This window comes from Lipotes vexillifer, unplaced genomic scaffold (genome assembly GCF_000442215.2).
Source record: "Lipotes vexillifer unplaced genomic scaffold, Lipotes_vexillifer_v1.1 scaffold98, whole genome shotgun sequence".
NCBI classification, from domain to species: Eukaryota; Metazoa; Chordata; class Mammalia; order Artiodactyla; family Lipotidae; genus Lipotes; species Lipotes vexillifer.
This window is the reverse complement of record NW_006799611.1, coordinates 2,117,832-2,138,219: the sequence shown is the minus strand read 5'-3', so window position 1 is coordinate 2,138,219 and position 20,388 is coordinate 2,117,832. Positions and strand designations below refer to the sequence as shown.

Here is a 20,388-nt window from a genome sequence, read left to right as displayed (position 1 = left end):
CTGAACCGAATTGCCCTGGGATACTGCATTCATTAGCTCCTTCATTCTATTTAGCACCTACTGTGTGCCAGGCACTGCACTGGGGGCTGAGGATTTACTGGTGAACAAGACAGACCCAGCCCTTCCCCTTATAGGGTTCAAGAGGGAAATGATATGATGCCAGTAATCACACAAACACCTAGATTATCACAAAGAAACTACAGCCTCTGGAAGAGCTCAAATTCTATGGCTGGTGGTACAACCGGGGCTGAGAAGTGATGTTTCAGCAGAGAGCTGAAGGACAGAATAGGTAAGGAGGCACTGGTCTCTTGACATTTCAATCACCTCTTTACTCAACTCTCTGGTAGAGATGCCAGCTTAAAAACATTCTCTCTCATCCATCCGTCCATCTATCCATCCATCCATCCATCCATCCAACTGATATTTAAAGAGCTCCTACTCAGTGCCAGGCCCCTGCCAGGCATTTTCACCCACCCCAGCCCACATGGTCTACCTCTGGCTGAAGTAGATGCTTAGTTCATGCGCAATGATGGACAGATTGGTGGGACTCTGTGTGTGGCTAGACCCTGCCTCTGGCCTGAGTGCATATGTGGACACCCATGTGCTGGTGTGTGCAAGCAGCTCAAGCCAAAGGGTGCCCTCTTGACCCCTGCACATCCCCACTACAAATGGGTCCCCTCCTCCCCCTCACTACACAAACCAAGAGCCCCAGTCCTGGTACTCACCAGAATCTCATCCTGCAAAGAGGTAACCATAGCAACCACGAGAAGCATCGGGAGAGAGGAGAGAGGGTTACTGATGCAGAGTGGGAGGCTTGTGGCTGGCATCTGACAGGCTCTCTGGCCCCTGTGGGACCCTTCCCCTCGGGGGAGGGGGATCTCAGAGCTTGGCGTCCATCCGGCACCCTCCATCCCTCCGGCTGGGGCACTGGAGTTCACTCACCTGGTTCCCTGAAGCCTTCTTCTTGTTCATCTGGTTGCTCCTCTGCTGAGCACTAATGAGGAGAGAAAGAAGAGTCCCAGAAACTTCTCTCAAGAGGCCCGGCTTCATTGCTACTGCTCAGTGGGCACCAGACCCAGAGGCTTAACCCAACAGGCCTGGGTCCTACACACACATACACACACAGTCACACGAGGTGTCACCTTCTCTGACCAGGGAGCACTCACTTGGCAAAGCCTATGAAGTCCTCATGGTTGGTATTCATGTAAGCCAGTTCAATATCGATGAGGAGCATGACCTTCAAGGATACACAGGTCAGCAGTAAAGTGGAAAAGATACCACAGAATTTTAAAATGCATGAAAAGCTGGGAGAAGCATACTTGCAGCATGTATAGAGTCCATAATAAATCAATGTATAAGCCACAACAAATAAGTGTATCCATAATAGTATCCATAATAAACAAAGAGTTCCTATAAATCAATAAGTGGAAGACAAGAAACACAAATCAAAATAGTCCAAGAACATGAATGGGTAACCCATAGAAGAAATGCATACAACCAATAAGGATATGTAAAAAATGCTCCCTCTCATTAATAAAGAAATGTAAGTTACAGTGAGACCCCTTTTTAACCTATCAAATTAATAATAAATATTGATAATGACCAGTGTGGGCACAACTGTGGGAAGACAGATTCTCTCACATACGATTGGTGGAACTATAAATTAGTATCACCTTATTGGAGGGCAGTTTGGCAATATTTGACAACATTAAAATGCATATATTCACTTCTAGAACTGTATCTCACAGATAAGCTCCTTGAGTGAGCAAAAATACATGTACCAGGGTGTTCAGTCTGGTGTGGTTTGTTGCAGAGAAAAACTGGGAACAAGCCAACGGCTATCAGAAGGTGAAACAGATTATGGTATCCTCTGAACTAAAAGGCACTCTACAGCTGTTCAGAAGAATGAGGATAACTTCCAGATTCTGGCATGGGAAAATCCCCTTTGCAAATAATTAAGAGTGATGGGATTTGTAACCAAACTGTGATGGGGGTGACATTCCTGATGCTCACTGCCGGGTTCAGACCCAGGCCCTGCTGCTTCCTGTGAGTTTGTCCTCACCGAGCTTCAAATTCCACAAATGAAGGGTTTCAGCCTCACAGGAGTGGTGAAGACACAGTGAGAGGAGGAAGGTCATGGGTCTGACCTGTAATAGGTGCTCAACAGATGTTAGCTACAATTATCTTCAGAGAAAAAAAGGCAAGACACACCGCAGGATTGTGATTCTTTAAGAGTAAGAGGAAATCTGGAATCTGTATGTGCCTAGGGAAAATGTCTGGAAGGAGACACACCACACTTTAAATAATGGTTCTTTTATGGGAGACTGGGGGCGGGGAAGCAAGAATGGAGGAACACTTACTCGTAATTTAATGACTTCTATACTGATTGAATATTTTATTGAGTATTTATCATTTTGTCATTAAAAAGAGACCAGTGAGGATTTAGAAACACATTGGCAACAAAAATGTGAGTGATTAGGGACAGCACCATTGTGGAGAAGGGGTGTATGAGGATGGAAGCTGGGAATTGGGAGCCAGAGGTGGGTATAGACAGAAGATGACAGGGAGATGGCCAAGGAAAAAGGACTCGCCTGTGAGCTTTGTGAGAGCCATGAGGGAACCTGCTCACCTCTGCTCCTCCCAGCTCAGAGGAGCATTCAGGGAATATGCTTCTTACTGAATGAACGAATGAATGAATGAATGAGAGAATATTTGATAAATGACTACAAAAAAGGAAGGGAGGGCGCCTATGAGGGGTGTATGGTGACCCAGAGAAACAGCAAAGAGAGAGAGAGAGGCCCAAAGTGAGATGACCAGAGTATAGATAGTTGAGAAGCAGATGGTGGGATTGTAAAATGGAGCAGCTTCTCTAGAAAACTGTATGGCAGGTCCTCAAAAAATTAAACATAGAATTACCATATGATCCAGCAATTCCATTTCTGGAAATATACCCTAAAGATTTAAAAGCAAGCTCTCAAAGAGATATTTGTGCACCTGTGTTCATAGCAGCATTATTCACAATAGCCAAAAAGTGGAAAAAAACGGATAAACAAAATGTGGTCTATTCATACAATGGAATATTATTCAGCCTTAAAAAGGAAAGATATTCTGACACGTGCTACAACGTGGATGAAGCTTGCGAACATTATGCTAAGTGAAGTTAACCAGAAACAGAAGGACAAATGTATGCTTCCACTTATATGAGGTACCTAGAGTCATCAACTTCACAGAAACAGAAAGGAGAATGGTGGTTGCCAGGGGCTGGGAGGAAGGGGGAATGGGAGTCATTTTTTTGCTTTGTTTTTGGCCGCACTGTGGGGCATGTGGGATCTTCGTTCCCCAACCAGGGATTGAACCCGCACCCCCTGCATTGGGAGCGTGGAGTCTTAACCACTGGACCGCCAGGGAAGTCCCTAGGAGCCACTGTTTAAGGGGGACAGAGTTTCATTTTAGGAAGATGAAAAGTTCTGAAGATGGTTGGTGGTGATGGTTGCACAGCAATCTGAATGTACTTAATACCACTGAACTGCACAATTTAAAGCGGTTAAAATAGTAAAATTTATGTTATGTATATATTTTCTCACAACAAAAAAGAGAGCAAGAGAGAAGCGGAAAGTTAATATAAGGAGAGAAGGTATAAGAGAGACTGAGACAGAAGAGACAAAGTGGAAAGAAGGAGGTGAGCCCAAGGGCAGGAGTGAAAGGTGAGGGAAGAGGGGGCGGTGCGTGGGCTCACCTGCTCCTTGGTGCGACCCTCGCGCTCCCGGATGTGGGTGGTCACGATGCGCTCCATCTCCTCCCGCAGCCGGGGGTACTGCTGGAGCTGGGGAGGGGGGGCAGGGGAGAGAGCCACGTACACTGGGGGCACGGGTAGGGGGCACCCAAACCCCACCAGAATCCAGGGCCTTGGGGTGGGAGGGACACGCAGAATGCCCCACACCTGGGGGCTCAGGAAGCTGATGGCACCAAGCCACAGCCACCCCTTTCCCCCAATTGTGGGTTCTAAATGGCAAGTCAAGGGTCTTCCCAGTCCCGGGCCCTCTTCACTAGCCTACCTGGGCAACTTCACGGGGGCCGGCAGTTCCCATAAGCACAAATGCCTTGGGAATCAGCCTGCTCCTCGGCCGCCATCTTGGTGGCAACCATCTTGGAAACAGACCTATTCGATTGAGGCCTTTGTTTGGGGCGCTGTTAGCGCCCCAAACTTTCACTGATCCTCAGGGCTACCCCTAGCCTCCTCAAAGGCTTGGAGGCACAGTCAGGTGGGGAATCAGGCAGGTAACAGCCCGCAGATTAGGATCCAGGGAGAATCTGGGGAGGGCAGGGCCCGAGGTGCCAGGTGGCCTGCTGAGTCAGGCTGGGGACAGGTAATGCTCCTTGTCAGAGCTGGGGGAGGGGAGCAGGGAAAAACCGGCAGTCACACAAAGGACATGCAGGAGGCACAGGCATGCGAGGGCATTGGGGGGTGGGGTGGGCATGCGGAGTGCCAGCAGCATGAGCAGTACCCTGCGGGGCCTCTTGGTAGAAGCCACCGGGCTTTGCCTCCCTTTGCATGCTCTGTCCTGGCACCGCTACCCCGACACATCTGCCTGGCGCAGAGCTGGCCGGCCAGCCTGTCTCTACCCCACTCCTTTGGGGGCAGAAGCTCAGCAGCACCCTTCTACCCACCCACCCCCACCCCCCGCAGTTTTTATCAGCTGAGGCCAAAGGGAAAGTTGCTCCAAACCCTCCCCCTGCCTGTGGACCTTGCCTTCAGCTCAGCCAGGCTCTGGACAAAACCTGGGCTGACTCCTCCTTCAGGACTCTGTTGAATATCGTGTCTCCCAGAAAGCCTACTGTGATCACCTCCATGTGCCCCACCCCTCTCCACCCCACTTCCCTCCCCAAACTGGACCGTAATTGCCCTGAAGGTAGGGCCCAGGGCTGGGCACACTGCCAGTGCCCAAAGAGGGCACGTTGAAAGAATGAGGGAATGAATGAAGGATGGAAGTCTTTGCCCTCCTTGCCAGGGTGAGCGGACATGGGCTCCTCCGCCCTCTGGCTCATGAACCGGCAGCTCCTTGGGAGAGGGGGGCTCGCTGAGCTGCTGATGGTGGGAGTCTACCCAAGGGGACCTCCTCCTCCGCCATGGAGGGGCCCAGGCTGGGCAAAGCTAGACCCACACCTTGTCCCTCTTCCCATCCTGGGTCAGGCCCCGCAGCTGGATCCCCCTATGTGCGAAGAGAGCTGCAGGTTAGCGTGCCTGGGTCACAGGTAGTGATTCTGAGGGCAAGATGGAGGCCAAGGGGATGGGGCGGGGGTGGGGTGGGGGGCATCAGGAGAGGCAGGAGGGTGGGAGAGAGAGCAGCGCCCTGGATGCCAGCCCAGGAGAGGCAGACTTGAGAGATGCCACATCCTCCTCGCTCCCCCGTGACTGTTCCGTGGCTCCGCCAAGGGTGTGGCTCATGTGGCCAAGCTCAGGGGACCTGGGAGAGAGGCAGCCTGAGAGCCGGGGCTTAGAAACAGCACTGGCTGGAGGGACCCAGTGGACACTTCTGCCCTGAGAGGCTCAGGGATGGGCCATCACTCCTTCTCACAATCCCCGAGTTGGGGCAGATTTGGGACCGAGTCACGGCCACCAGAAAAGCCTCCTCTGAGATGGTCCCAAGTGCTCCCTCCCTGGGTGGCGTCGCGGGAGGGGCAAGGAGGGAGGAGGAGGGAGCAATTTGCCAAAGAGCATGACCAGTTCTCCCACTAACGGCCTGGATATTACATTTGTCAAGTTTTCCATGTGTCACAAATGACAGGGCAGCCTCAGCCCCTTTGAGAAGTTCTGTTCCCTTTGAGCATCTTTTTCCATTCTGGCTGCCTCTGAGCATTTCCGGAACTTTCAGCCAGTTTTTAAAATGGAACTTTTCTCTCTCAGGTCTTGGCTAAGTGGGGCAGTCAGCCTGGAGCCCACTGTTTAGTGGTCAGGAATGTAGGCCCTGGAGCCACCATGGCTCTGGGTTCAAAGCCAGCCCCCTACCCTGCTGGCCCTCCTTGGAAAAGTGCTTGGACCCCTCTGAGCCTCAGTTTCTCCATGTGTGAAGTGAGGTATAATGGCACCTTCCCTCCTAGGGTTGTTGAGAGGACTGAGAAGCACACCCTGTGCTGCACATTAAACTCCAGATTTCATCCAGAGATGAAACTCCAATCCCAGCAGGGCTAGGAGTAATCAGCAGCAGCGGCTTGCTAAATTTAGAAGATTTGGGGAGGGAAAAATAAAGAGGAAGGTGGGTGAATTTTGCTATGTAAAGAAAAAACTACTCTGTATTAAATCAATTAACAGGCAATTTTGTTTAGAAATAATTTACAAGCTTTCCTTTCTAAAGTTTTTGTTGGTCAATTTTTCTCCTTACAAAAATTTACCGACTCACTGTAAGAAATCTGAATATGACTAAAGTTTGAGAAGTAGAAATGAAAAAATTCCTGTGTTCTTTGCCTTCTTAAAATAATGGTTAGTAACTATGGCTTTGGGATTTTATCACTTATGTAGATTATTATATTATATATATTTATTTATATTATACATTTATTATTTATTATATAAAATTATTTATTTATAAATATTATTTATATTTATATATATTACTTCCCCTCCCAAATTCTATACGTTCGTCGCCGAAACCTGCTTTTCCCCCCACAGTACATTGTGGAAGGACATGTGAATGGAAATAAATATCCCTTGCCCTTTCAACAACTATAGTCTTCCATTGTCTGTGTGATACCACAGTCAATCCCCTCTTGATGGACATCTGGGTTGTTTCCAAAATATTACCATTTACCCTAATTAGTGCTTTTTTGGAAGGCAATTCAGCAAAGTGTTCCACAGTTTTTAAATGTTTATATCTAGTAATCAGTCTTCTAGGAATCTATCCTAAGGAAATAATCCTAGAGAAAGAAAAATAAAATTCTTTATACACAAAGATGTTCATTGCCAGGGTATTTATAATATTGAAAAACTAGAGACTGTTTCAGTGTTCACCAATAGGAAAATGGTTAAGTAAACCGTGATAAATCGATTCAATAGAATATTATGCAATCATTAAAAACGTTCTCATAGGAACTTCCCTGGTGGGCCAGTGGTTAAGAATCCACCTGCCAATGCAGGGGACACGGGTTCGAGCCCTGGTCCCGGAAGATCCCACATGCCGCGGAGCAACTAAGCCCATATGCGCCACAGCTACTGAGCCTGCGCTGTAGAGCCGGTGAGCCACAACTACTGAGCCCACGCACTGCAACTACTGAAGGGTGTGCGCCTAGAGCCCGTGATCCGCAACAAGAGAAGCCACTGCAGTGAGAAGCCCGCGCACCGCAACGGAGAGTAGGCTCTGCTCGCCACAACTAGAGAAAGCCTGCGCGCAGCAACGAAGACCCAACGCAGCCAAAAATTAAATAAATAAATAAATAAATAAATAAATAAATTTATTTAAAAAAATGTTCACATAGACTATGTAATAACACCCACCAAAATGTATGTTATTAAGAGAAAAAGCAGGATACTAATATATTCACAGTGTAAATACCTAACAAAGTAAATAAACCTATGTATAGAAGAAAAGAGTTTGGAGGAATAAATTGGTGAAAACTCTTTGGAGAGCAAATCTTGCAGAAGTTACCGAAACTGTGAGTGCTCACATCCATTGACTAGGCAATTCTATGCTAGAAATTTGCTCCAAAGAAATGACAGGATAAGTACTACAAATATATTTATAAGGCTATTCACTGCAGCACTGTTTGTAAAAGAAAAAAAAAAGTGGAAACAACCTAAATGTCTGTCAGTAGGATATTGAATACATAAATCATGTCATATTTCTACAGTGGAATACAATTCAGCTGTTCAAGGGCATGATCTTTCCGTAGCTACTACAAGGATTCCACTCCACATTGCTCAGTAAAAAAGAAGAGTTCACTATCAGTGTGGTCAGTGTGACCCCTTTTAGGTTAAAACCGGTGTATATTTGTAATTAGTTAGGAAGGGTGTGCTGCTAGCAGTCCTGATCTCTAGGGCTGTGAGCTTATAGGGACTTTTGCTTTCTCTGTGCAGTTTGAATATTTTGATAACAGTCATGTATGATCAGAACAAAATCAATACCAATAATTTCATTTTTTTAAAAAAAGGAGTGTATTTGCAGGAAATGTACAAAAATCTCAGTGTGGCTCTTGGAAAGGGAGTGTTGTTGCCTCCTTTTCACTCTTGGGCATTTTCCAAATTTTCTCTAATTGAGAATGTGTTCCTTTCACAATGAAAACCCAAAATTTAAAAAAATTTAGATATATTTTGTGTTCTTTTGTAAAGAGATTTGAGGCAGCTTAAAATAAACTCGGTATTTTTTAGTTTAAGAAAAGATAAGATTGCGTTGCTTAGTATTCATGATGCAGTGGGACTGTGATTTAGATGTCATGATATATACTATGCAATGGAGAGTCCAGCCCAGATTTGATTCCACCTGGATCAGGCACTGAGTGGATGCTAATTTGCTTAATCTATCCCCATTTGGCGCAGAAGTGAGCAAAAGTGAGATAGGATTGTGTAAGGGGCACACAGGACTAATTATATGTGGGCCACGAAAACCGTGTTACTTATTTAAAACATGAAGTTAAGGCAGATGTTCCCCCACCTCCCAGTGTAGGGAGCTTTTTCAAATACAAGTGAGGCTGGGCTCATGCAGGCCCCTGGGAAGAACTGCTTTAGACGATCTGGCGAAAAGTCCCCAAAATGCCTCAAAGTAGACAAATAGGAAAAAGCCATCTAAAAGGTCACGGACGACTCAAAAGAGGCTGACCCTGTCAAACATGTATGGATTACAGTAAAGTGAGTAACCCAATATGCTTTTAGGCAAATTGGTTTTGAGGGGCTGGGATAGCTCCCCTGCCCCAGGAGGCCCTGATCCCAGATCTCTTCTCTCAGCCTCCCTAAATCTGAATCCCACTCTGCTGTTCTTTTCTGAGACTCAGTTTTGTCATCTGTAAAATGAGGATAAGACTACTCACTGCTTAGGGTTGTTAAAAGGATTAAGTCAGATGACAAGGGCAGGCACTTAGCCTAGTGCTTGGCACACAGTAGGTGCTCAGTAAACAGCGGCCATCTCCTTATCATCACCATCAAAGCGGCCATTGAGGATGCTTGGGTTAGAGCCAAGTCTTCTGGCAGAGGTGGGGGCCTGAAGGAATCACGAGTACAGTAGACCCAGGGTTAGAAGCCGGCATGAGACCTTGGGGCCAGGAATCACCCGGGCCGGCCTGGGCGTCTGGGTCCACCTGGGTGGCTGAGAGGCTGCCGGGCTTGCTCAGCAGTTGTTTCTTGCCCACGGCAGGCCCTGGCCGTGAGGAAGGGGTGGCCAGGCCCAGCCCCTCCCGGGCGGCCATCATACCTTTTCGCTACACTTTCTGATGGTGGTTGTGAGCTCACTGACTACCATATCCACACACTTGATACTGGGCTCTTTAAGCTTCTGCACCTGCTTTTTCACTGTGGCTTCAAAAGCGAGGTCAGGTGTGAAGAGGCCTGTCCTGCACCCGGGGAGGAGGAGGGGAACAGGTGAGGAGCAGCGGGGGGTGGGCGGGGGAGGAGAAGGAGGGCAGTGAAAGCCAAGCAGGGCCAGGGGCCGGGGTGGAGGATGGACGGACACGAGGGAAGAGAGAGACACCGACACAGAGAAAGAGAGACAGAAGAGAAGACAATGTGAGCGTGGGACCTGGCCCTCCTGCCGCCACCTGGATCGGCACCTCCCAGGTGCTGCCAAGCAACCCCCAGGGCTCTGAGGGCGTGGGAGGGGTCTGAGGGACCAAGCCCCTGCCCCATCCAAGGGCACTTACTGAGTTCATATTCTCTCCCCAGGGCTTGCCTCCCTCGTCTCCCCCACTCTTCCGCTACACCGAGCCTGCCCTCTCTCTCTCTTTGTCCTTTTCCTATGCCATCCTGCTGAGGAGCTGACCCGGGCCAGGACCCCAGTCACCCACATTCTGTTCAATTCTAGGTTTCCCAGAACCTCCTGTATTCGCTTCATCCCGACTCCAAAGCCCAGCACCATTCCCTATTCTCCACCAAGGTTGTTGCATTCAGCTGCCCAGGCTGTGCACTGCACAACTCCAGGGGGCTCCATTTCCATACACTACGGGGCAGATGATGCCTCCTGGAGTTGCTGTGTAGCTGCCTGATCGCCATTCTCCAGCTCCCTGCTCTACTCCTGCCCTTCCCTTTCTCCTCAAGGGGCATCCTTTGCCTCTCCTCCTAAGGAGTCTGGAGGAGCTCAGTTTGGAAAGACAGAGAGAGAGAAGAGGAAAGACAGAAAGAGTGGAGATGGTGATAGAGAGGGGCCAGGGCAGCAGTGGGGAGGGGAAAGGAAGGGAGTCTGGGGCACTGGACTTGGAGTCCAAAGCCTTGGCTCCAAGTAACAGCTCTGCCGCCTCCTAGCTCATATGACCTCGGGCAAGTCACTTGATCTCCCGAGCCTCAGTTTTCCTGCTGTGAAGTGGGTGCCATCCTCCCTGCCCTGCCGTGCCCTCCTTGAGTGGTTCTGTGAGGCTCAAATGACATAGCAGAGGGGACTCTGTCCCTGGAAGGCTGGATGTGGATGGAAGGGACAGGGAAGGTCCTGAGTGAGGGTCCTGAGTGAGGATGGCGTGAGATGGGGAAGAGGAAGGACAGTGGGGAGTCAGGGTACCTGCTTGACCTGGGTCCTCTGAATCCCTCTGGTGCTCCAGGCCCCTAGGGCAGCACCCAAGAAGGTCCTGTACTTATCTGTCTCCAGGGACAAGACTTCCCCAAGACCCCTCCCTGGAGCCCCCAAAGATGACCCCACCTCTGAGAGCAGGGAGGGGGCTCAGGGTCCCCTCTTCTCCCTGAGCCGGGGCAGCTCTTGGTGGGCTCTCAGGGCAAATTACCACCATCATACCTGTCTTTCCAATGTCTAATCCCTTGGTTCCCCTGGTCTGGGGGCCGGGGCTGGGTGAGGCCCCCTCAGAGAGTCCCCCTCTCCTGGACTGTGGTGGCCTGCCTCCCCCACCCCGCTGAGGTCTGTACATGCTACCAGGAGGCACTGGGGGAGGTGGGGAAGGAGCGCCTGGCAGCAGAGCAGGGCGGGGCAGAGGCAGGGGCTGGCCGGGCAGCTGGTTACCTTCTTGGTGCACTGTCTAACGGTGCTGATTAGCTCCGAGATAACCATGTCCACACACTTGAGACACGGTTCTCGGATCTTCTTCACCTGCTTTTTCACAATGGTCTCAAAGGCCATGTCTGGGGTAAAGAGCCCCGTTCTGAACGCCCGGAGCGGAAGAAGGGCACGGTGTCACAGACCGGCTCCTGCCAGGAGCACCAGGCCAGGGCCCCGCCCCGCCCCCCTGAGCTCTGCCCTCGGGGTCCTCCCACTACCCCTGTCCGGACTTCACTGTCCCCATCTGTAAAATGGGCGGGAGGGATTCTGATGAAGGCCTTTCAATCGAAGCTTTTTAGGGCAAGACAAGGTCTGCTTATAACGGTTGCATTTGTCCTGCTTTGTCTTCAGATTCTGCTCATACAAAATGTTCTATGGCTAGAAATGGTTTGAAAACTGTCAAACTGGGTTTTCTTTAAGAGCCTTTCTGGGAATAAAGCATTTTATTTTAAGACTAGGAAAGAGATTTTCTTCTTTTCTGTGCCTTAGCCAATGCAGTCTGTAAATTCCATGCCAAACCTTGGAACTGAACCTGCATGAAAGCAGTGACATTTCAATCTTGTTCACTGCCTGGCACATAGCAGGTGCTTTAAGTTTTCTTGTTGAATGGACGGTGTAGATCTGGGTCCCTGGAGCAGGGCTCAGCTTTTTAGGAACAGTCTATTTTCCAGCCTTTGTCCCGGCTCCACAGGCCTTGGGGTTGGCTAGCAGGAGGGAAGTGGGGGTGGAATGGGGCCAACTTTGGGCTACTGGGACTGTGGGAGGGTCTGGAGGGTTGAGAGGCCTCATCCCATCATAAAAGGTTCACAGACTAACACCTGATGCACCACCCCAGGCCCTACCCAGTGGTCTGGGCAGCTTTGTGCTGGATAGCACTGGGGGGAGCTGTCCTACCCTGGGGATGGGCAGGGGGCCCAAGCCCGAAGGGTGCTTCCCCAGCCACCTGTGTCTCAGGCTCTACCCCACTGTTCTAGCCTCTGGGCTGCTCCCAGGGACAAGCAAAGGAGGGTAGCAGGCTGCAGGTAGGGGGATGGCCTGGGTCTCCCTTCCACCTCCCCTATCCAGAGCCTGTCCAAGCTGGGAGCCAGAAAGTCAGGGCTGAGGAGATTGGGGACTACGTAGGGCTCTTTGTCCTTCCTCAGGGAGGCTCACTCCATCACTCCCTCTGTCTCTGCACTAGACCTAGACCCCTCCTGCCTTGCAGGGTTCAGCTCCCCTCCCCGGTCCCAATACGTGCCTAATGCCATGTATATTCTTGATGGCATAGCTGATCTCCCTTCGGAGTTCCTTCTCGTCAAACTCCATCTGTGTAGGAGACAAAGAGATGGCTGGTCAGGGCCTGTTCTGCTACCTGGGAGGTCAAACAGGGTCCACCTCACTCCCAGAGCTGGGCCTCAGGGCCTCTAGTGGGGTCAGCACACGTACGCATGAGAGAGTCTTAGGTAGGTGGGTGGGAGGGTAGTCCTGAGGCCCTCCTGCCCCTGGGGGGGGTCTGCCTACCTTGACCAGCTCAAAGGGGAAGCGCTCATGGAAGATCCGGTTGATGCGGGCTCCCCCCGACAGTTCATAGGTATCGATCTGGTCCCCTGAGCCCTCAATGCGCTTCTCAAAGTCTACAGCAAATTGCTGGACCATCCTGGGGAGAGAGTGGTATGACCTGAGGGGGCAGCAGCCACCCAGGGCAGGGAGCCCTGGGAGAGCCCTGTGCTGAGAGGCTGCGGGGAGGGGCAGCCCCATGATGGGGAGTCAGGAGTGGGGGAGGGCCTCACTGCAGCAGAGCCTTGGTCTTGCGTGCTGGGTCATCGGGGCGGAAGTTCTTGTACTCCTCCACCTCCTTCTCAATGGACAGCAGCTGGCTCTGAAGCTTGTTCCGCAGCCCTGGCAGTGTGTCCCGGATGTGGTTTGTCAGTTGCTGGCGGTGGGGGCGAGGAAAGGGTTAAGGCCATGGTCACAGACCAGAATGCCCACAGGACCAAGCAGGGGCCAGGATGTCTGGGGCCCATGTGGATGTGGTGAGGTGCAGAGCCACAGCCCTGCCCGCTGCTGTCCTGCCCACCAGAATGAAAGCTGCCTGAGGGCAGGGACTGGCACACAGTAGGTGCTCACAGAGGTGTATTAACTGAATGAATGAGTCAATAACTCCATTTTCAGCAGAAGCCAGAAATCTAGATTTTTATCTGAAATTGCCTGATTTTGACTAATAGTTTTAGACACCACAAGAGCCAGATGAAATGAATCAGGGGCAGTGATGGCTGGAAGACTGCCCCCTTGTGCCCTTTGGGTTTAAGGCCTCCCTTAAGGTAATTCTCAAGTTCTGAGGCTCACTCTGGTTAGGTCTCCACATGCAGTATCTCCCTGAACTGCAGAATGACCCTAAGAAACAGGTCTCATCACCATTATCACCATTTTACAGATGCAGAAATAGAGGCTCAGAGAGCTGGAGAGTCTTGGTGGGTGAGTGACAAAGCTGAGACTGGAACCCAGGCATGTGGCCTCCAGAGACCCCAGTTTTGTCCCATGCCACACTGCCTTCCTACTGTCAATACACATACACACACACACACCTCAGTAATTCTGGAAGCCCCATTCCAGATGGAGAAACATCCTAGGGAAGCCCCTGGGATCACCCCCTCCGCAGATCAGCCTCTCCCCATTTCAGAAGGAACAAAGGTCTTTAGCCAGCCATACTCCAATCCTAGCCCCCAAGCCCAAGCCCTTGTCAATGCCACCCTCCACACAAGGTCTTGGACTTCTCTCCATCCTGGGGCGTTCCTAGGGCTCCCCTTCCTGGCCCCGGACAGGGAACGGTCAGCAAAGCTCTGGTGCTACCTCACTGTGGGACGGTGGGCAACCCTCACAAAAAACGCTTAAATGATCCTGTTGTGCTGGTTTCCCCAGGCCTCATCCTGGCCTGAGCCCCTACCTGGTTAAGGACCTTCTGCAGGTAGGGCGTGCCCATGCGGTCAGCCAAGTGGCGGTAGGAAGGGTGGGAGAGGAAGAACTTGCGTTCAGCAGCCAAGGCAGCCGTGATATCTTTCTTACCATCGATGTCCTTCTGGCTCCGGTTCACCACTCCAATGTAGCCTGTGGAAGGGTGGGGGTCAGGGGCAACCAGCCTTGCGGGGGGTGGGGGGGCGGTGTCACGAGGAGGGGCAGTGGGGGTGGGTCGGGTGTGTGGCCTGCCAACCTCTGCGCAGCGGGAGCAGCTTGTTCTCCAGAACATCACGGGCATCTGTGCCCTCGTCCATCAGGTCCAGCTTAGTGATGACCCCTATGGTACGCTGACCTGGGGGTGGCAGAAGAGGGTTGTCTACATCTGCACTTGCCCTCACACAGGCGACCCCAGGCACTCCCAATGCCACCCCACTCCCCCATCTCCCAGCCCACTCCCTCCCTTACCCACTGCCTGCCTCTGCTCTCCCCGCCTCATTCATTCTCCACAGTAGCCAAAATGATTTTCAAAGGCATAAATCTGATCCCACCCCTATTCGCTTAGACCCTCCAGTGGCTCCCCCTTACGCTGTGAATAGACCCCCAGGGCCTTGCGCATCGGCTATCTGTGAAAACCTACCCTGGGGGTCCACCTCCTTGGCGACCTTGAGGGCATCAGAGTTGGCCAGGTCGGAGTTGGCTGGGGACACGGCCAAGATGAGGCAATTCTCCTTGGTGACGAACTGCATAAGCATGTCCCGGATCTGGAACTCGATGTCGGGAGGTTGGTCCCCCACTGGGACCTTGGTCATTCCGGGCAGGTCCACTAAGGTCAGGTTCAGCACTGGACAGGGCGGCGAGAAGGCGTGCTCAAGGCGAGGGGCGTGGCCGGGGGCGGGCGGATTAAGGAACGGGGCCGGGCTTAGAGAGGATTTGTTTGGGAGAGTGGCCGTAGGTGGGTGGGGTTAGGGAAACGCGAAGGGCTAAACGGAGGCCCGTTAGAGGCGTGGCCAGGGGTGGGCGGAGCCGTGGCAGTGTGGGACTAGGGGTAGGACAAGCAGAGGAGGAGTCGCTGTGGGGGCGGAGGTTACAGGAGGAGTGAATCCCTTGAGGAGGTGCCAGCTAAGGGGCGGGGCCAAGAAGATGGTTCCCAAGGGGCGGGGCTCAGAGACGGAGCCAAGAGGCTGGGGGCGGGGCCAGGGCCAGGTCTCCTTACCGTGCGGCGAGTAGACGCGGAGGTTGATGGGCACAGGAGAGATGCCCTTGTTAGTGCCAGTCACCCGGTCGGTCTCAGCCTCAATCTCCAGGCGCACCTCCTCGAAGTCGGTGAATTTCTTCCCCTTGCAGTGCAGGAACTCGGCATATTCTGCCCCAGAAGGAGGGGGGCAAGGGCGAGTAAGCATCATAATAGCCGGCACCCACCTGGGTCCCATCTTCCGCTGGGAAAAGACCCCCACACACACACACACACAAAACGTTGCCTTCTTCTCCCTCCCTCCACGCAAAGCCACCTCTCTGTTACACATTTTTATCCCCTCTGTTCGGATGGGGAATGAGGCCCAAAGAGGGGAAGCCCATACCTGTGGTAGCATTGACCAGCTGCAGGACCAGGGGGCGTCGGGTGACAATGCCAGATCCTCGGGGCAGGAAGTCCCTGCAGTGAGTTGGGGGTGAGAAGAAGGGCAAGGTCTGAGGAGGCTCCCTCTGTCCCAGGGGCACTTGTCCTGCCACTGGGAGCCCCAAAGCTTGTGCAAAGTTCCCTGCCACACCTTAGCCTAAGGGCTTCACTATGGGGAGAGGGCAGCTGAGAAAGGTGTAACAGATCACCCCCAAATCCTCTGGGTCACAGAATTTGTGCTTCTGAACTGGCCCCCAGACCTCTCTCAGGTCTGCCCTGTGTTAATTCTGAGCCAACAGGAAGTCCCTGCCCCAACCCAACCACTGCCATTCAACTCAGGAGAAACTGAGGCATGGGGTGCCCCACCCCACGTGCCCAAGCGTCCAGTGGCCACAGAGTGGATGCCAAGGAAACGGAGTTGCACCTCCTCCCCCGCTTCCGCTGTGGGGAAAGGCAGCATCTCACTTCCCCTTCCCTGGGCCCCATCTGGTTGGGGTTGAGGATGAGGGGGGTAGGGGGAAGGAGGAAGCAAGGAAAAGAACTCATGCTCCTTAAGTACCTACTGCATGCCAGGCTCTTCGTGGGCAATATCTCCTGGACTCCACACAATAGCCTCATGAGGAAGACACTGTTATTATCCCCATTTTACAGATGAGGAAACTGAGGCTCAGAGACATTCAGGTTGCCCAGCCAGTATCTACCAGACCCTGGGCACAGATCTGTTTGACTCTCTGGTGAAAGCTTTCTGCCCTTCAACTCCCTGAAGACCCAGCTCCCATTTTTTTTTTTTTTTTTGCGGTACGCAGGCCTCTCACTGTTGTGGCCTCTCCCATTGTGGAGCACAGGCTCCGGAAGCGCAGGTTCATCGGCCATGGCTCACGGGCCCAGCCGCTCTTTTTTTTTTTTTTTTTGGCGGTACGCAGGCCTCTCACTGTTGTGGCCTCTCCCATTGTGGAGCACAGGCTCCGGAAGCGCAGGTTCATCGGCCATGGCTCACGGGCCCAGCCGCTCCGCGGCATGTGGGATCTTCCCGGACCGGGGCACGAACCCGCGTCCCCTGCATCGGCAGGCGGACTCTCAACCACTGCGCCACCAGGGAAGCCCCCCAGCTCCCTTTGAAGGACTGGACTGAGGCGTCCCAAAGTCACCTCATGCCCCTAGACCTGATGTCTATTCCTCAGACGTCTGCTGTGTCAACTTCAGCAGTCCTTTCAGCTAACTCTTGAGGGTGACACTTCTCTCTGTCCTGTCAGCTCTTCTCATCTCCCCACCCACACACCCACGGCCCCACCCAGGCCAGCACAAGAAGGAGGGTGGAGGCCTCTCCAGGGATCAGGCTGATGGGTTCACAGTTATGGGATTCCCAGGACTCAGGAAACGGGGGGAGGAGGCCAGAGCTTGAGGGACCACAGAGATCTGGCCAGTCACCTCATTCATGGAGAGGCACTTGGAGGCCCAGGGAGGGGGAAGGATACACTCAAGATCCTATAAGGGGGACTTCCCTCGTGGCGCAGTGGTTAAGAATCCGCCTGCCAATGCAGGGAACACGGGTCCGAGCCCTGGTCTGGGAAGATCTCACATGCCACGGAGCCACTAAGCCTGTGTGCCACAACTGCTGAGCCTGTGCTCTAGAGCCCACGAGCCACAACCACTGAAGCCCGCGCACCACAACGGAGAGTAGCCCCCGCTCGCCGCAACTAGAGAAAGGCCGCGTGCAGCAACGAAGACCCAACACAGCCAAAAAATAAATAAATAAATTTATTTTTTTTAAAAAAAGATCCTACAGGGCTGGGACACAGCCAGATCATGAACATGGATCCCCTGCCCCCAACCCAGAGCCTGACCCGGACTCACAAAGCAGGTTTGGGGCAGAGGGTTTGGGGACAACAGAGTAGGCCCAGGTTTCTGGGTTCAAGGCCTCATCTGGGGGCCCTGGGGAGGCCTCTTTCATCCCCTGTTCTCACCTTGCCCCACCTCTGGGGAGAGCAGAGGCTAATGGGGAGGAGTCAGCCACCTTATGGGGAAGGAGAATGATAAATCCTGCATTTATCCGTCATTTCTAGGTGCCAGGCAAATGCTTTTCACTTGTTCAAGACTCTGAGCTTCAGAAGGGTGGGCGTGCATCTTTCCGTCTGTCGCTGTATCCCATGGCTCAGCACAAGGCTTAGCACACAAGACGTCCTTAATAAATGGGCACTGAATTCCCAAGTCCTCAAAAAGTGCTCTCATATGGAAATGATCATTTTACAGATGAGGCAACTGAGGCTCAGAAAGGTGAAGTGACTTGGCCAAGTTCACCCAGTGAGGAATGGCAGAGCTGGGATTCAATCCTGGTGCTGTTGGACTCCAGAGCCTGCGAACTTTCCCATCAAACTCTGCTGCCCTCTAAACCTGAGGAGCCAGACTTGGCTTTTTATGTAATTCAATTAAATTCAGTCTAGAACATATTTGGGAGCAGCTGCTCTGTGCCAGGCTCTGTGCTGGGCCCTGGGGATGGGAGGAGATGAGTCAGACAGTTCCCACCCCGAGGAGCTCACAGCATGGTGGGAGAGACAGAAGTAAACAGATAATGCAATGCAATGTGACATGTGCTGGAATGGAGGTGCACCAGGCAGCACAGAGAGAGAGGTGATTAACTGGGGGGTGGGGGGAGCGAGCAGGGGGGGAGCTTCCTGTCTCTGTCTCTCCCATCCTTTATTCGCTGATGCCTTTGCAGGGGTGATCCCCTAGTACTTGGGATCCCTCAGGGCTGTGGAGGTAGGACATCTGTTCTCACAGAGGCTGGGGTGGGCCTGGGGGCCTGGGGTCTACCTTCTTCCCCACCAGCTCCTCACCCAGCGGTACCATGGCAACAGTAGTTGCCATGGAAACTGCAGGAGGGTTTGGGAAGGATGGGACTCCCCACAGAGAGCCCCCTCCCCATGCAGAGACATGAACCTTCCCTGGAGCTCTTCCCTGAGAGCACCCCTCCGCCCCCCACACAGATGGGCCCACTTGGCCCTGGCAGGCCAGAGGGGTGGAGGTCCCTGAGGTGCCACATAGAGGGTGTGGGGAGCCCAGGGCCCAGCTGGAGGGGTGGTCAAGGGTCTGCAGGAGCCTGCTCCAAGTTGCTGCCTCCCAGGGCTACTTAAAGGACAAGCAGCTTATGGGAAGCTGAGATTAGAGCACAGGGCCATGTGTGGGAGAAGAGCGCCTCCTCAGACCAGGATCTCCCAGGGCCGGGGTGGGGGTGGGGTGCCCAGGTGGGGAGGGGCCCCATCTTGGCCCTGGCCCAGGTTCTCAAAGGGAGGCCCTCACACAGTGTGTGTCAGAGTTCCCCAGGCAGCCTGTTCAAATGCACATTCCTCACACAGGCTGGGTTAGAATCTCACGGTGGGGGGGCAGGGGAGGGGAGGAGGGAATCTGGATTTTAAACACGATCCCCATATGATTTTCATGTTCCTGTCAAGTTTAAGGATCACTGGCTCAGTGGTGAGGAGCCAGTGCCAGGCAGAGGCCCTGGGTTCGAATCCTGCCTTGGCCATTCCCCGGCCTGGTGCCCCCGGGGCAAGTTGCTTCATGCTCTGGGCCTCAGGGTCCTCAGCTGTAAACTACATGATCTAAACCGGGCATCATATACTACCACGCACGGCTGCGGGAGGATCCTTGGAGCCCTTTCACCGAAAGAGCTTAGCCCATGCCTGGTACATAGTAGGCGTTCAGCAGTTGGAGGGGCCTGTCCAGGAGGTCCTCCTGTCCTCGGTCTTTTCCCTCGAAGGCTCCCCAAATTTCAGCACGGAATCCAAGATCCTGAAGAGCCCTGTGCCTCACCTCCTTCGGGCACTGAATTGGATCTTGGGATTCTGACCACAGAATGTTGGGTGGAAACGATGGACATCAAGGAGGTGCAGTGTTCAGAGAACATCTCACTCCCCTGTCATTATCCAGAGGGTGGAACAGAGAGGCCCACGGAAGGGCAAGGAGCTGTGAGGCCACACAGCAATGGGAGAGGTAGGAAAGGTGGCCGAGATGGGACCAGGACCGGGAGGCCGGCTCTCCAGCCCCACATGCCTGGACAGGCAGTGACAAGCACCGGCTGGTTCCCATGTCCAGACTGAGCGTCTTGCTCCCTGTTGGATTCCCACGCTGGGCACAGGCTGGGCTACAGCAGGGGCTCAGGCAACACTGGTAGGAACGAGCACGGCTGAGTGGCTCCACAGCTCCTGCCTTTCAACTGGAAAGGCTGCCCCACGCCCTCTGTTAAAGTGTACCTTGGTGCCTCCCCACTGGGGATTCGGGCCTGATCTGGCTTCCAGCCAGAGGCCCCCCTGCACCTCCCACCCAGCTCCTGGTTAGCCTGAGGGAGGACAGAACAGGTGCCCAGAGAAAAGTGTGCCGGGCCCACCAGCCTCGAGTGATGTGTGGGAGGGGTGGATGGTGACAGGCCAGACCCTCCCACTCATCCTGGACAGATGGTGGTTTCCCGGGGAGGCCTTGCCATCTGCAGAAGTACCTTCAAACCTGAAACACATCTCACGACCTCCAGGCACCACATACTCCCCGTCTGAATTGGCACTGTCACCCCAGAGGGGCCTGGAGAAATTACACCAAAGGGCCGAAGTGACCCCACCCCTACTCTGGTATCCTGGGACTGTTGCTCTGGAACCCTGGTTTCCGGGTCCT

General features: G+C 53.0%; 1 protein-coding gene across 6 annotated transcripts in view; it reads right to left on the bottom strand.

Annotated features, from left to right (window-relative positions):
- DNM1 (dynamin 1) overlaps positions 1-20,388 on the bottom strand; it is a 45,190-nt gene that overhangs the window by 13,627 nt on the left and 11,175 nt on the right. For 2 of the 6 annotated variants that reach the window (XM_007471764.1, XM_007471763.1), the window contains exons 2-14: positions 15,689-15,762; positions 15,325-15,474; positions 14,749-14,952; positions 14,365-14,463; positions 14,101-14,261; positions 12,947-13,089; positions 12,678-12,813; positions 12,415-12,482; positions 9,396-9,534; positions 3,737-3,823; positions 1,167-1,237; positions 943-994; positions 726-737 (exon numbers count right to left, since the gene is read on the bottom strand). In XM_007471764.1, coding sequence (XP_007471826.1) covers positions 726-737; positions 943-994; positions 1,167-1,237; positions 3,737-3,823; positions 9,396-9,534; positions 12,415-12,482; positions 12,678-12,813; positions 12,947-13,089; positions 14,101-14,261; positions 14,365-14,463; positions 14,749-14,952; positions 15,325-15,474; positions 15,689-15,762 — 1,396 coding nt within the window. Of the gene's footprint in view, positions 1-725; positions 738-942; positions 995-1,166; positions 1,238-3,736; positions 3,824-9,395; positions 9,535-11,141; positions 11,281-12,414; positions 12,483-12,677; positions 12,814-12,946; positions 13,090-14,100; positions 14,262-14,364; positions 14,464-14,748; positions 14,953-15,324; positions 15,475-15,688; positions 15,763-20,388 lie in introns of all 6 variants that reach the window. The other 4 variants (XM_007471765.1, XM_007471766.1, XM_007471767.1 and 1 more) reach the window with 2 other exon arrangements.